At 40.2% G+C, this 15,786-nt stretch overlaps 1 protein-coding gene across 1 annotated transcript in view; it reads left to right on the top strand.

Moving 5' to 3' along the window:
* thsd7b (thrombospondin type 1 domain containing 7B) overlaps positions 1-15,786 on the top strand; it is a 789,171-nt gene that overhangs the window by 576,367 nt on the left and 197,018 nt on the right. The window contains exons 13-14 of the mRNA XM_033024685.1: positions 5,787-5,981; positions 10,353-10,607. Coding sequence (XP_032880576.1) covers positions 5,787-5,981; positions 10,353-10,607 — 450 coding nt within the window. The remainder of the gene's footprint in view (positions 1-5,786; positions 5,982-10,352; positions 10,608-15,786) is intronic.

A 15,786-nucleotide genomic window follows, 5' to 3' on the forward strand; every position in this document is an offset into this window, starting at 1 on the left:
ACCACTCTCTGTGTAAAAAACGTGTTTCTCATCTCAGTCCTAAAAGATTTCCCCATTATGCTTAAACTGTGACCCCTTGTTCTGGACTTCCCCAACATCGGGAACAATCTTCCTGCATCTAGCCTGTCCAACTCCTTAAGAATGTTGTAAGTTTCTATAAGATCCCCCTCAATCTTCTAAATTCTAGCGAGTACAAGCCGAGTCTATCCAGTCTTTCTTCATATGAAAGTCCTGACATCCCAGGAATCAGTCTGGTGAACCTTCTCTGTACTCCCTCTATGGCAAGAATGTCCTTCCTCCGATTAGGAGCCCAAAACTGTACGCAATACTCCAGGTGTGGTCTCACCCAGACCCTGTACAACTGCAGTACAACCTCCCTGCTCCTATACTCAAATCATTTTGCTATGAATGCTAACATACCATTTGTTTTTCCTAATTGGCCACAATTCAGATAATAGTCTACTTTCCTGTTTTTGCCACCAAAGTGGATAACCTCACATTTATCCACATTATATTGCATCTGCCATGCATTTGCCCACTCACCCAGCCTATCCAAGTCACCTTGCAACCTCCTTGTTTAGAGGGGTTTAAACGGTTTAGAGATGTTTAGAGGACTTCAGATGGGTTCAGGTGTGTTTAGAAGTGTTAAGAGGGGCTAGAGGGGGTTTAGAGGGGGTTAGGGGAGTTCAGAGGGTCCCAGAGGGGTTTAGAGACGTTATAAGCCCCCCGTGAGAAATTGTATTTCTCTGAAATTGAAGATAGACATAAAGCTGGAGTAACTCAGCAGGACAGGCAGTGCAGCGACTCTGGAGAGAAGACCCTTCTTCAGACTAAACTGAACTCTCGTCTGTGAGAGTACTTGTGATTGTCTGAAGAAGGGTCTCGACCAGAAACGCAACCCTCTCCCCAGAGCCCATGCCCGTCCCGCTGAGCCACCTTCAACTTCAGAGCCAAACAAAAAACACAGTGCTGGAGGAACTCAGCGGGCTAGGCGGCTGCCTCACCCGCTGGGTTTCTCCAGCATTTTTGTCTACCGCAAAACTTCAATGATTCCGGGAATGCGGAGGCGACAGGGTGAGAGAGCTAGAGAGAAACGAGATGGGGAGTGGGAGAGAGAGAGGGAGGGAGGGAGAGAGCAAAACACAGAGAGACACAACGTGGGTCAGTAGGTGAATAACTAACCTGCACACCAGGAAGAAGCCCCTTCTCACGGTCCGGGGCCCTCACTCACGATGGTGAGTTTAAAGAAATTCTCAACGTGTCATCGATCTACATTCCTCAGTAAATGTAATTGTGTTTTAAACAAGTATTAATGACGCCGCATGAATTTTATTCAAAGGAACACGGCGTCATTAATACTTGTGCAAAACACAATAACATTTACTGAGGAATGCGGATGGATGCATTGATGACTTTGTATAACAACGTGTTAAGTACATGCTGTTAAGAAGTGCTAACAGTACTAGTTAACAAATCGTTTGTGTCTGATGGCCGTGCAGCGGTTGTTATACACAAAGATCCTATAGTGGAGCTCTGCTAGAAGATCTTTGGTAATACATGTTCGTTTAAAAAAAAAATCTGGATGCCGAATTAAAAAAACAACTTTATTTAACAAAGAGAATTCGTATTTCCGTACGAAATACGGAACATTAGTGCGGGGCCCCCCTTAGGTGCGGGGCCCAATTGGGAGCAATCGGTCAAATCGGCTTAAGGCCGGCCCTGTCTACATTGTTGTGCTGGTCATTTTTGGGTTCCATCCTATTATCTGATCAATATCATGTTATAACAAGTAATGGGTTTGAACTTGCTTGTCACTTCTTGCTGAATTGCCATCATTTCTCAGTGTGACTGTCACCATCAACACATTAGGCATTGTACAGGAATAATAATTCATTTGAATGGAGAGTACTTGAAGATGGGGCATGTTGGCCGGTATGAACAAATTGAGCTGAGGAGCCTGTTTAAATGCTGTAAGACTCTGTGATTCTATGACTCTATGAAAGGTTATTAATGACAAGGCTAGTCATAAGGTAGATCTGGTTTTAAATACTGTTCTTAAATATTTAAGCATAAAAATATTTTAATAATCTTTCATTGCCATTTACTCTATCACCATAATCTTTAATTTAATAATTTTCAGTTTTTTTAAAATTGTAAATTGATTTTTAATGGCTTTTAATTACTTCTTAAGAGCAGGAATGATGTGTTAGCGATAGAAAGAGTGCAGAAGAGATTCACCAGGATGTTACCTGGAATGATGGGCTGTAATTATGAGGATGGATTGGTAGACTAGATTTATTCTCACTGGAAAGTAGGAGGCTGATATAGACCTTATAGAGGTTTATACAGCCAAGATGGGTATATATAAGATAGTCATATTTTTTTACCTGGGGCATCGGAGACGAGAACAAGTAGGCACAGTATAAAATGAGAGGGAAACATTGAAACTAATTCTGAGGGGTATGTTTTCACACAAATATCTGGAATGAGCTACTGGAGGAGGTAGTGTAGTTAGATACAATTACAACATTTAGAATCATAGATCCATAGAGAGAAATAGCATGAAAACAAGCCCTTCAGCTCATTAAGTTAACATCGACCAAAAAATATCTATGTTGTAAAATCTCTGATTATGGTCTAGCAGGAAAATAACAGCAGCAATCATTAACATTAACATCACTGACCTGGTAGACCTGAGAACACAGTAAACCAGTAGTTAGAAATAGCATTCCACTGATTCTCCTGAGCTGAATATATTGCTGGAAGAACAGTTGAGATTTAGTTTATCAATAATTAATCAAATTATACAGTTGTAAAAATGGCCAAATTATCTGGGAAAGGGTTTCAAACTGAAATGTTGACTTTTTGTTATTCTAACGATGCTGCCTTTTCAAGAGAGTCAAGAGTAATATGCAACAGGAAGTGAACAATGAAATTGTATTTCCAACATTAACAGTGTTTTTCAGTTTGATTGCCAGATTGGAATTTGCTCTCGTTATATTGTGAGACTGGCAGTAATTTTCATGTTTTCACGCAAGGATGGTCTCACGCATGTTCCCAGTTGTGTAGCTGTTGTCACTACAACTAAGGGGAAAAAATGGAACTGACATGCTTACAAGTTATTTACAAACTAGCATTGCTGTTATATACCAATATAAAATGATAACATGAGATCTAAATCAGTTTTTAATGTAATTGTACTCACATTCATATTTATAACGAATACAAATGGAGCCAAAGACTGTAATTTCAGTTAAATATTTCAAATTATCTATTGCATTTAGATTGCATTTTATTTTATTTGTAGTGCTTATTAATGATCTATCATTTAAATATTTATTTGATCTAATTTTCATTTTCAGCTGTCCAAAATGCTTAAAATATGAGTCAAAAGAGTCACAATTTTCACTCTTTCTTTCCTGGTTAGCTGTCCAAGAATTCGTTCCTGTGAATGACTGTTCAGGCTGTTGATGCCATCACTGTTGTCTATTGTCAGACATCACCTTGTTCTGACATCTAAAAGCAAAGCAGCATTGGATGAGGAAAACACTTCTGACTGAGATTGCTGGATGTTTAGGGATAACTTTCCTTAAGATAAGGTGCACTGCTTTGCTGTTATTTGCAGGATTGAGGCTTTTATCTCTCCATAGAATTCAACTGACATCAAGCCAGAATGATGTGACCGGCTTGTTCTCATAAAACTTTCTGTCAATGAACATGTGATCAGTAAATCCTCAGATCTTCCAGAATAAGTGATTAATACTTAAACATAATTTAGAACTAACTGGTCAAACCTTATTAGCACCTTGCTTATCAGAAAATCACTTCAAAGGACTACAAGGAATTAGGTTTTAAAACTTCTTTCACGTTCAAGTTCAAGTGAGTTTATTGTCATGTCCCTGTATAGGACAATGAAATACTTGCTTTGCTTCAGCACACAGAACATAGTAGGCATTTACTACAGAACAGATAAGTGTGTCCATATACCATAATATAAATATATACACACATGAATAAATAAACCGATAAAGTGCAAATAACAGAAAATGGGTTATTAATAATCAGAGTTTTGTCCGAGCCAGGTTTAATAGCCTGATGGCTGTGGGGAAGTAGCTATTCCTGAACCTGGTTGTTGCAGTCTTCAGGCTCCTGTACCTTCTACCTGAAGGTAGCAGGGAGATGAGTGTGTGGCCAGGATGGTGTGGGTCTTTGATGATACTGCCAGCCTTTTTGAGGCAGCGACTGCGATAAATCCCCTCGATGGAAGGAAGGTCAGAGCCGATGATGGACTGGGCAGTGTTCACTACTTTTTGTAGTCTTTTCCTCTCCAGGGCGCTCAAATTGCCGAACCAAGCCACGATGCAACCGGTCAACATGCTCTCTACTGTGCACCTGTGGAAGTTAGAGAGAGTCAACCTTGACAAACCGACTCTCCGTAATCTTCTCAGGAAGTAGAGGCGCTGATGAGCTTTCTAGATTATTGTATTAGTGTTCTCGGACCTGGAAAGATCTTCAGAGATGTGCACGCCCAGGAATTTGAAACTCTTGACCCTTTCAACCATCGACCCGTTTATATAAATGGGGCTGTGGGTCCCCCTCCTACTCCTTCCAAAGTCCACAATCAGTTCCTTGGTTTTGCTGGTGTTGAGGGCCAGGTTATTGCGCTGGCACCATATGGACAGTTGCTCAATCTCTCTTCTATACTCTGACTCATCCCCATCAGTGATACGCCCCACAACAGTGGTGTCGTCAGCGAACTTGATGATGGAGTTCGCACTGTGATTGGCTACGCAGTCATGGGTATAGAGTGAGTACAGCAGGGGGCTGAGCACGCTGCCTTGAGGTGCTCCAGTGCTGATTGTTATCGAGGCTGACACATTTCCACCAATACGAACAGACTGTGTTCTGGGAAAATAAATAATGTTTGCTGTCTATGGTGCTTCCATTACTTATTTGAGTAGCCCTTATTAGCTTCTAACATCTTGCTACATCCAATTTCTTAGAAAAAAAATCTCAATTGGTTCTCAGAACATTTAGAAGTAACTTTTTTTGTATTAATACAAGGGTTGTGGGCTTTGCAGGCTGGGCCAGCATCTAATTGCCCATCCGTTACTGCTCTTGAGAAAAGAGGTGAGCAGCTTTCTTGAACTCCTGCAGTTCTTGAGGTGTGGGTACATATTACAATGCAGTTCTGGAGGGCGTTTCACGATTTTGACTCATTGAAGGTGAAGAGACGGTGATATATTTCCAGGTAAGGACATGGTGTCTTGGAGGACAACTTGGGAGGTTGTGATGCTTTTGTTTCCCTTGTCCTTCTTACTGATAGAGGTCCTGGGTTTGGTTTCTTCTGTCTAAGGAGTCTTAGTGAGTTACTGTAATGCATCCTGCAGATTAGATTAACTGCTGCTACAGAGCAACAGTGATGGAGTGAGTAAATGGTTGTGGAAGGGGTGCCTGTCAAGTAGACTGCTATCTTAGGAACATTTTTAGAAGTTATATAACGCAATTTCAGCTTTGTAATTACCAGGTTTATCTCTGCTGTCCTCTTGAATAATTGTACCAATATCAATTCATCTAACATGGTGAAATGTCTTATGATCAAATACTGTATCAGGAGGATTCATTGTTAGAAAAGACCCTGTTGTCAATTCATAACAATCCATAAAATATACGTTGCAAACTGTGTTATGTCGCCGTATTTCATTCCTACCCATTTTAATATAAAAAACAACATTTTTAATGGAAACGTCATGAAAACTCCATTTATTATCTACTTTTATTCTCAGGTGTGGTCTGTAAAACAGGAGATGACCAACATTCAGATGTTTTTGGATGCTTGAAGTGGGCAAGTCCAATGCCCCCCCTGGTCCAGAAGTGTTGGATTCCATGCCGTGACGATTGCATGTTGACTAATTGGTCCAGGTTCAGTCCCTGTAAATCAGGCTGTGGATCAACCCAAAGCCGATGGAGATCCCTTGTAGGCGAGTATTGGGCTTATGGGAGACATTACACAAAATGAACATTTGTAACTGTTCGAAGCCCCCTGCCAACTCGTATAATTAAATGAAATATTTTATCCTACAAGCCCTGATTGTAGGAAATTAAATTAAACTATAAGCCATTCATAATTGTGGTCCTTTTTGCAATTAATCGGATTTATCACAGTAAAAACAATATACTCACTGGATCATAAATGGTAAAATAAAATTTCCAATGTCTGCACAATGGTAGCTTCTCATCAACCTGGAGGAAATAACACAAACAACATCCTTTTAATCCTAAATGTTATGAACATTTTTGTACACAGTCACATGGTATGCAAATTTTGATGCGTTTTAATAAGTTGCCATTCTTCACTAATAATTTGACAATTATAAGTGATACGAACAGAATTAGGCCATTTGGCCCATCAAGTCTACTCCATTCAATCATGGCTGATCTGTCTCTCCCATCTAACCCCATTCTCCTGCCTTCTCCCCATAACCCCTGACACCCTGATCATTTTGTTTCTCCATCAACTATATCGCAACATCATGTAGTCAGACATAAAAGTTTAAAAAAGGACAATGCATCTGAAAGGAGGAACGTGGCAGGAGATTTGAAAAACAGTCATTAATGGAAGGGAAGGTTAGTTTCTACAGAATCCCCAGAGCTGAAGGGAGGAAGGGCACGCGAAATTTGAAACACAGATGTAAAAGTAAGGACAGGTTAGTTTCAACAGGGCTGAAAGGAGGAGGAGTGTGGGAGATTTGAAAACAGTCATTACATTCTGAGAGTTAATGCCCCACTGCTGTACAAAAGTAGGGTGAGCACTAGCAAAGTGACCATTGTAGCTGTTTTGGGGTGTGACTGTGCCTGAGGTGAATTATTTAAATTGAGAGTAAAGACCTGATGTTTGGGCTCAAGAGGCTATGGCCAGGAAACTGAGCAGAGGGATAAACTAAGGTTTTTTTTAACTTTAGTCTTAGTGGAGGCAGAAAGTAGCGGGGTGATTACCAGGAAAGATAAAGAGAGAAGGAAGAAGGTGTAATATTCTCCTGTGGAAATAAATTAAAAAAACAAGTAAACCATCTTACTGTTGGAGGACAATAACTGTTCAGGAGAAAGGAGCAGCACACACCAGCTCTGTGGCTCCAAAACTGGCTCTGAGGCACAGCAGGGAGGGGTGACGTCAGAGAGGGCTATAGTAATAGTAAACTCAATAATATGAGGCGCAGATAGGAAATTCTGTGATGGCAAACAGGACTCCAAGATGCTGTGTTTCCTCCCGGATACCAGCATTGAGTGTACTAATTACTCCCTGTGCCATGTGCAAGTGTGGATAGGAATATGAGGATAGGATAGACAAATGCATAGCTGAAGAGTTGGTGCAGGGGACAGGGGTTCAGATTTTTGGACGATTAGTATCTCTTCTGGTGTAGAAGTGATGGTTGCCAAGAATTACAATGGGGTCTTGACCAGCCGAGCTGAGGCAATGGAGTTTAGCTCAAATAAATGTGAGATTTTACACTTTGGGAAGTCAAACCAAGTCAGGACCTTCACAATGAATGGTACGGCCCTGCGCAGTGTTGCAGAACAGAGGAAGATAGGAGTAAATAGTTCCCTAAAAGTGGCATTACAAGTAGTCAGGGTGGTGAAGAGGGTTTTTGGCATGTTGGGCTTAATCAGTTAGGGCTCTGAGTACCAAAGTTAGAATGTAATGCTGCAGTTGTTTAAGCGATTGGTGAGGTTACATTTGGCGTATTGTGTTCGGTTTTGGTCTCCCTGCAGTAAGAAATATACCATTAAGCTAGAATGAGTGCAGAAAAGATTTCTGAAGATGTTACCAGGACTCAGGGAGTGTTATAGGGTCTAATAATGTTGTTCCTGGTATCTAGCCAGGTAGTCTCTGTATAGGTAATCTCCATCTGGATGAATGTAATTTAATATGATGCCTTGTTAGCTAAAATTGTCACTCATGCTCTGGACATGAAAATTGGTTTTCTCTTAAGGAATGGTTGGACAGACTAGCTATGAGTCTATTTTCAAATTAAGTAGACTGAAGTGGGATTCAATTGAAATGTGTAGTATTCTTTGGGGTCAAAACAGAGTGGATATGGAGAAGATGTTTCTTCTTGTACACAAGCCTAGAACTAAGGCTCACACAGAAACAGAGAACACACAGAAGTCTTGATTTTGCTAGCTGAGCTTTGCTGAGTTTCTGGCTACATGCCTTTGAAGGACAAATATATTTGTTCTTGTCAGCCAATGTGACATCTTAGCAATCTTATAATTGCTTTAGGCAGCATCCAGGCATCGATAGATCTAGATATGTAAGAAAGAACTGCAGATGCTGGTTTAAATCGAAGGCAGACACCAAATGCTGGAGTAACTCAGCGGGTGAGGCAGCATCTCTGAAGAGAAGGAATGGGCGACATTTCGGGTCAAGACACTTCTTCAGAAGAACTGGGGAAACACTATTTTAAGTAATGAAATATGTGGAATTTTCTTCTCCAAAAAAAAAGGATTCTGACCAGGATCAGTCAACCTTTCCTGACAAATGGTAATCATGTGGACTTGAGGTGTTAATGGACTCTTTCTGTTCTGAAGGGTCTCAAGCTTTTTGTGTCTATCTTTCTGTTCCATTGTTCCATACTGAATTGATTTAAAAAAATCACATCTACATCCCTGTCCTTGGATTGCTGTGTGCCTTTCTTTATCAATGCCATTTTCACCTACCTTGGAAATAAATAAATAAATTCAAAATTTTACAAGGGATTTGATTCACTCTAGTTATATTAAATAAAAATTAAAAACCCACCAAGTTCGCAGCCAGTTCCATGGGTTTTAGAAGAGTAATTTGCATGAAACTTTAACAGATCCCTATTTTACTACAATTCCTGCCTTAAACTGAATATTTTTTTTATTTTCAGATTCTTAGGTTCTGCAGTACTTTTTGTTAATATTTAAGAGTTGGATATATCAAATTGGCAGTTTTAGTGTGTACATGCAGTCTATTTTCAAAGTAACTGTGAAATGTTTAATGATGACATAAAGAATTTAGGGCTAGTAATAATTTTGGCTTGGTTTCAGATTAGTGGAAGGTTGGTGAATAAATAGAAACAAACCTGAATCAAAAATTGATCAATGGGCTAAGTTTCCAATTTGTTGTTACCTAGGATCTCTACATAATGTATGGGTACATTTAATATTAAATTATTCATTTAATCTACCACTCTAAAAGCTTGTAAGCCAATATGTCAAACGTAGACAAATGGCACACAAAAAATGATGAATTGAGCAGAGAAGACGAAACTTTTTAAGACTAAAATGAGGAAGCTGTTTGTGCCAGACAATGGCAAAACAACTTAATTGCGATTGAGTCACTTAGTAAGGAAACTTTCTCCTCAGCCAAGACTTTTATAACCTTTACGCAAGTTCCATTCCCCCTACTTAGTTTCAAATGTCATCTAGAATTGACTTTCCAATTGTAGCAGCAGTTTCTAGTAGCAGCATTGGATTTAAGAAGCAAAAGTATGCCACAGGTAGGTATGAATGAAAAAATTGAAGGATTACCAAGTTTTATTAACCATTTTCAAATACCATTAGGTGCCATGGCAAAACAAGTACCATATTGGTTATTCATATATATAATCCTTAAAAGAAAACCAACTTTTATAAATGTAACCAAATGCCCAACCTGTGGAAATTCCAGTATCTCCAGATAGGATTTACCAGGATTATTTTATTCATTTTTGTCATTGTGACATATACAATCAACCAGACCCAAAGGGTAATTTCGAGGTTGCACAATTTTTAAAGTATTATTTTCAGGTCAGAAGAAAAAATATTAAAAATAATTAGATAATGCTCATTGTATAGTCAGCAGCATCCTCAACAAATGAAAGGTTATGAAGAAAGATTGGAGAATTTACTGTTTTTTTAATGTAGAAGATAAGAGGGTTGAGGATTGACATATTAGAGAATGTTAATGTCATCATGAAGTTAATTGTTTTTTTTGTTTCACTGAATAGCAAGCTATTGAAACAGTGTCAAACTATGAAATGATTATGTTTTTTTGTAATAAAATAGCGAGGAAGCGAATTGAGCAGAGTTAAGGTTGGGTGATGTACAAAATGCATTAACATTCAATATGATGTTTATTCATTACTGAAAAAGGCTAATGTTTGATATCTGGAATTAATTTGGAACAAAATAAAGTTTGTAATAGTTGCGTTTTAACCATATGGCATTCAGAGGCATTAATTTGAAGCTGTGTGCTTTACTCTCAACTTTTAACAGATGATTTTTGTGCATAGATTAAGACTGGTGGAAGAAGTAGATAAAAAAAAGAACTATTTTTGTTCCACCAGGAAAAAGCAAGAAGAAAGAGATGTGCCAGAAGTATCCACTTGTCGAGACCCAGCCTTGTCCATGTGACAAATATATCAGTCAGCCATTGGGGAATTGGTCAGATTGTGTACTTCTTGAAGATAAAGTATCACTACAACTTGGCATGAAGGTTCAAGGAGATGTCAAAGTTTGTGGGCAGGGTCTACAGTATCAAGCCGTAGCCTGCTATGATCAGAACAAGAAGCTGGTGGATCCTCTGCTTTGTGGCAATTCTGGTATGTCTACATTTATGACAACATTCTGAATGAAGTTGAAATGCATTTTGTTGGCCACAAAATTCAGTTTTGCACTATGAATCTTGTGGGCATTGGGTGTAGATTAGTTCCAAAATTACATTTAATGCAAGTGTGCAAATTTGTTCTGAAGTTGCATTGTCCAGGATGTTGATGAACTATGCTATCTGGCCCCCAAGGGCTTGGAAAGAATATTACAAAATGTTCAGAGCTAAATATAGAGATATATTCTTCGTCTTGCGAATGAAACACAAATCAAATGAATATTTAGATCTCAAGCTGGGTGTTGAGCAGCCAGGTTGTTGGCTCTTGCCAGGCCCTGAGCTCCATTTGGTGGGTGGTCGAGCGGGCATGCAGAGATGACATGGTTGGCTGTCTGTTGTTCTGCTCCGCATTCACAGGCTGGGCTCTGGTGGAGCTCCCATCTCCGCATGCTGGAAATGAAACGCCCAACTCCAGTACAAAGTCTGTTGAGCTTTATAGAGCTGTATAGAGACAAGGTCAATGGATGTTATCTAAGGTTATATCTCATCCCTTGCTTTCCTTTTAAATTTCTCAAACCAGTATATTCCTGCAAATTACACTGGAATCATGCAGAGCAGACATGTTGTGAAATTTGAATGGGTGCAGCATTGATTTGGTACCTAGTCTCCTATTTTGGCATATGGTGTTCCAACTAGTGCCCTCTCTTAAACCTTGCAGAGTTGAATATGCATGTTGCAGCAGGAACAATCTAATAGCAGTGTAATTTAAAACAAAGGTGTAGGTTGAGTCGTGTATGCAAACAAGGGAGGTAAGAAGAGCTCATAAACAATGTTTTTGAAAACCAACATCTGCAGTTTCATTAGTCTTCATAAACATTATTGATTAGTAGGTGAGCATAAGGGATGAGGATTGTTGACCTGAGGCGCAGTTGATGGGATTCAGCTTTGGATAATGCATTTACTGGCCTAAATTACATGCATGGGTCATTAGCGTCCAGCCCTAACCATAATCTCTTTCATTTCATTACATCCAGACCCTCACCTGAAAACAAGGGATAAATTGACCTTCCTTAAGATGTGATTGTCAAGTAGGGTAGCTATTCAGACCTGAATGGAGCATCCCTTGAAGAATTGTAATGTGGCATTATGTGGTATTAGCCATTTACAAGATTTGCCGAGTGGCGTGGGATTATTGCTGCACTTTTTATTTTCTATCTATTTCACTTGCTGCACACCCATTTTCACCCTCAAATATCAGCTTCGGTGCAAAATTGGGTTGAATTATGAAGAGGTTAAAGTTGCATCCTTGCACCAGAGCAAATTAGTTATATTTGAAAATTTCCTCAGTGAGCTGGATTCAAAGACTGGTTCTGCACTTGATCTTGTTCATTAAAAGTGTCACTTTAGGTATGAAATATAATCTTGTAATGGAATTTTAATTATTTTCAAATTTATATACCATAATGTATTGATATTTGCCATCCATGCTCAATGATTCTTGTTTCAAAAACCACTCTAACAGTTAAGATGGATTGGAAATGGTAATCCTAAAGCAGAAAGTTTAGTAATTCTTCAGAAAATGTTTTACTTTAGCCTTGGAGACAATGGAGCATATTCTGAATATAGGTCCATGTGCTAATGAATATTAATGTTAAAAGAAACATGGCAGGAGCTTTTATTCTCTTATCATTTACTGAAAATAATGTTCTCAAGCTCCAACCCCCAAATGATGAAGGTTAATTTAAAACTTGATTTCACAATAGCATGCTGTTTTGTTTCCTGACAATGATTCTATAGCTCTGTTTAAAAGTGCTGTGGTCATAATGACCCATGCATGTGTATTGATAGAAAAGTTCAAGCAATTGATATTGCCAGAAACCATAAACTTGTTATCAGGTATAATTTTCACTATTGTGACTTATTATAAACAAATGAAAGATTATCAATAATGTTCTCAAATATGCTTCATTGGATAGATTTTACGGCAGCAATAACAACATACATTTATGAAGCTGTTCCAAAATTTAAAAAAATATTTCATAGATTTATGATGAGATAATATTGCACACCACAAACCTAAATGGAGATAATGCTCGTTGATAATCCCTTGATCATGTATCCGTACACTGCGAATGGCTGGATTGTAATCGTGTATTGTCTTTCCGCTAACTGGTTGGTATGCAACAAAAACTTTTCACTGTACCTCAGTACATGTGACAATAAACACAACTCAAACTCAAATATTAGAAAATAAGAACAAATACTTTGTCAAAAAAGGAAGGGTTTAAATTGCTTTTTGTGGAAGAGAAAGAGCATGAGGTAGGAAGATTTACGGAGAGAATTCTAGGACTTGGGCCCAAGACAGCTTAAAGTGTAGCTGTCAATAACAGAACAGTTGAGATCAGAGGAAGATAGAAAGTCAGGACTGAGAAAGAAGTGAATATGAAGAATTACAGAACTGGAGGAAATAACTGAAATGTGTAGAGTCTTGAATATTTAAATGAGAATTCTATTCAGATTAATTTTCAAACATGGAACTGATGAACACAGGAATAACATGGTCAATTGGAGTTTGTTAGGGTTAAGGTACAAGCAATAGAGCTTTCAATGAAAGATAGATATTCACGTTCAATATTTCTACCGTGGCACATAATTCCTAATTATATAAAATCAATTATAGCAATATGCTGTTGTTTATTCAAACTGTCCTGTAACTATATTATGCCTGTCAATCATTCTTCGGCAGCAACCCAAGAGATTTCAAGGTAACTTGTCACTTCCAGTATAATCATTTTGAACGCATTATAAACTGATAATTTTAAGGTTAATGTCAGGGTGGATGTGGAGACTATGTTTTCTTTTGCGGGATACCTAGAACTAATAGCCATTGGTTAAAAATGAGAGGTTGCCATTTAAAACATATATGAGACAAACTGGTTTCCCTCAAATGGTGATGAGTTTTTGGAGATCTCTTCTCAGTGTGTAGGAAAAAACTGCATTTGCTGGTTTAAATCGAAGGTAGACACAACATTCTGGAGTAACTCAGTGGGACAGGCAAAGGGTGGTGAAAGCAGAATCTTTAAATATTATCCAATTTATAATTGCAAGATAAACAAGAGGATAAAACATTACTATAGACAAAAATGTGGAAATGATGCTACATTCAGATCAGCCATAATTTTATAAATTGATAGAGCAGGTGTAAAGGGTTGAATGCCCATTCTTGCTCCTAAGTTTTAGCTTTGTGTGTTTGTCCAAGTTGCTCATCATTTCAAATTTTAATATATACTAGACCAAGAGGGACCCGTTCCCCGCTAACTAAAGAGGGGGAGAGAGATGGGAGGGGTGAGAGGGGAGAGAGGGGAGAGGGGAGAGGGGAGAGGAGAGAGGAGAGAGGGGGAGGGAAGTTGGAGGGAGGGGAGGGGGGATGGGAAGTGAGGGGATAGAGGGGGGAGAGAGGTGGGAAGAGAGGGGGGAAGAGAGGGGGGAGAGAAGGAGAGAGGGGGAGAGGAGGGGAGGGGGAAGAGGGGGGAGGAGGAGGAAAGAGAAGTGAGGGGGATAGGGAGGGGGAGGAAGAGGGAGGGAGTGGGGGGAGAGAGGGGGTGGGGAGAGAGGGGGGATGAGAGAGGCTGGGGGAGGAGAGAGGAATGGGGGAGGAGGTGGCTGAGGGGAGGGGGTTGAGGAAGTGGGAGATGGGGAGAGAGTAGGGGAGGGGGGAGAGGAGGGGGAGAAGTGGGGAGGGGTGAAGAGGGGGGCAGAGGGGGGGAGAGGAGGGGAGGGGGGGAGAGTAGTGGGGGGAGAGAAGGGGGAGAGGAGGAGGATAGGGAGAGGAGCAGGGGGGTAGTGGAGGAGGTTAGCGAGGAGCGGGCATCGGGGCAGGCGTCAACCAAAGGACTGCGAGTTCAGCGGCTTCAATCAAGAGCCCGGGGTGGGGGGAGGGGTCGTCAAAGGGGAGGGCTGGTTACCAAACACAATAGGAACATAGAAACATAGAAACATAGAAAATAGGTGCAGGAGTAGGCCATTAGGCCCTTCGAGCCTGCACCGCCATTCAATATGATCATGGCTGATCATCCAACTCAGTATCCTGTACCTGCCTTCTCTCCATACTCCCTGATCCCTCTAGCCACAAGGGCCACATCTAACTCCCTCTTAAATATAGCCAATGAACTGGCCTCAACTACCTTCTGTGGCAGAGAGTTCCAGAGATTCACCACTCTTTGCGTGAAAAATGTTTTTCTCATCTCAGTTCTAAAGGATTTCCCCTCTATCCTTAAGCTGTGACCCCTTGTCCTGGACTTCGCCAACATTGGGAACAATCTTCCTGCATCTAGCCTGTCCAATCCCTTAAGAATTTTGTAAGTTTCTATAAGATCCCCCCGCAATCTCCTAAATTCTAGCGAGTACAATCTGAGTCTATCCAGTCTTTCTTCATAAGAAAGTCCTGACATCCCAGGAATCAGTCTGGTGAACCTTCTCTGCACTCCCTCTATGGCAATAATGTCCTTCCTCAGATTTGGAGACCAAAACTGTACGCAATACTCCAGGTGTGGTCTCACCAAGACCCTGTACAACTGCAGCAGAACCTCCCTGCTCCTATACTCAAATCCTTTTGCTATGAATGTCAACATACCATTCGCTTTCTTTACTGCCTGCTGCACCTGCATGCCTACTTTCAATGACTGGTGTAACATGACACCCAGGTCTCGTTGCATCTCCCCTTTTCCTAATCGGCCACCATTTAGATAATAGTCAGCTTTCCTGTTTTTGCCACCAAAGTGGATAACCTCACATTTATCCACATTATACTGCATCTGCCATGCATTTTCCCACTCACCCAACCTATCCAAGTCACCTTGCAACCTACTAGCATCCTCCTCACAGCTAACACTGCACCCCAACTTCGTGTCATCCGCAAACTTGGAGATGTTGCATTCAATTCCCTCGTCCAAATCATTAATATATATTGTAAATAGCTGGGGTCCCAGCACTGAGCCTTGCGGTACCCCACTAGTCATTGCCTGCCATTGTGAAAAGGACCCGTTTACTCCTACTCTTTGCTTCCTGTTTGCCAGCCAGTTCTCCATCCACATCAATACTGAACCCCCAATACCATGTGCTTTAAGTTTGTATACTAATCTCTTATGTGGGACATTGTCGAAAGCCCAGATACAGGT

Source organism: Amblyraja radiata, chromosome 7 (genome assembly GCF_010909765.2).
Source record: "Amblyraja radiata isolate CabotCenter1 chromosome 7, sAmbRad1.1.pri, whole genome shotgun sequence".
NCBI lineage: Eukaryota > Metazoa > Chordata > Chondrichthyes > Rajiformes > Rajidae > Amblyraja > Amblyraja radiata.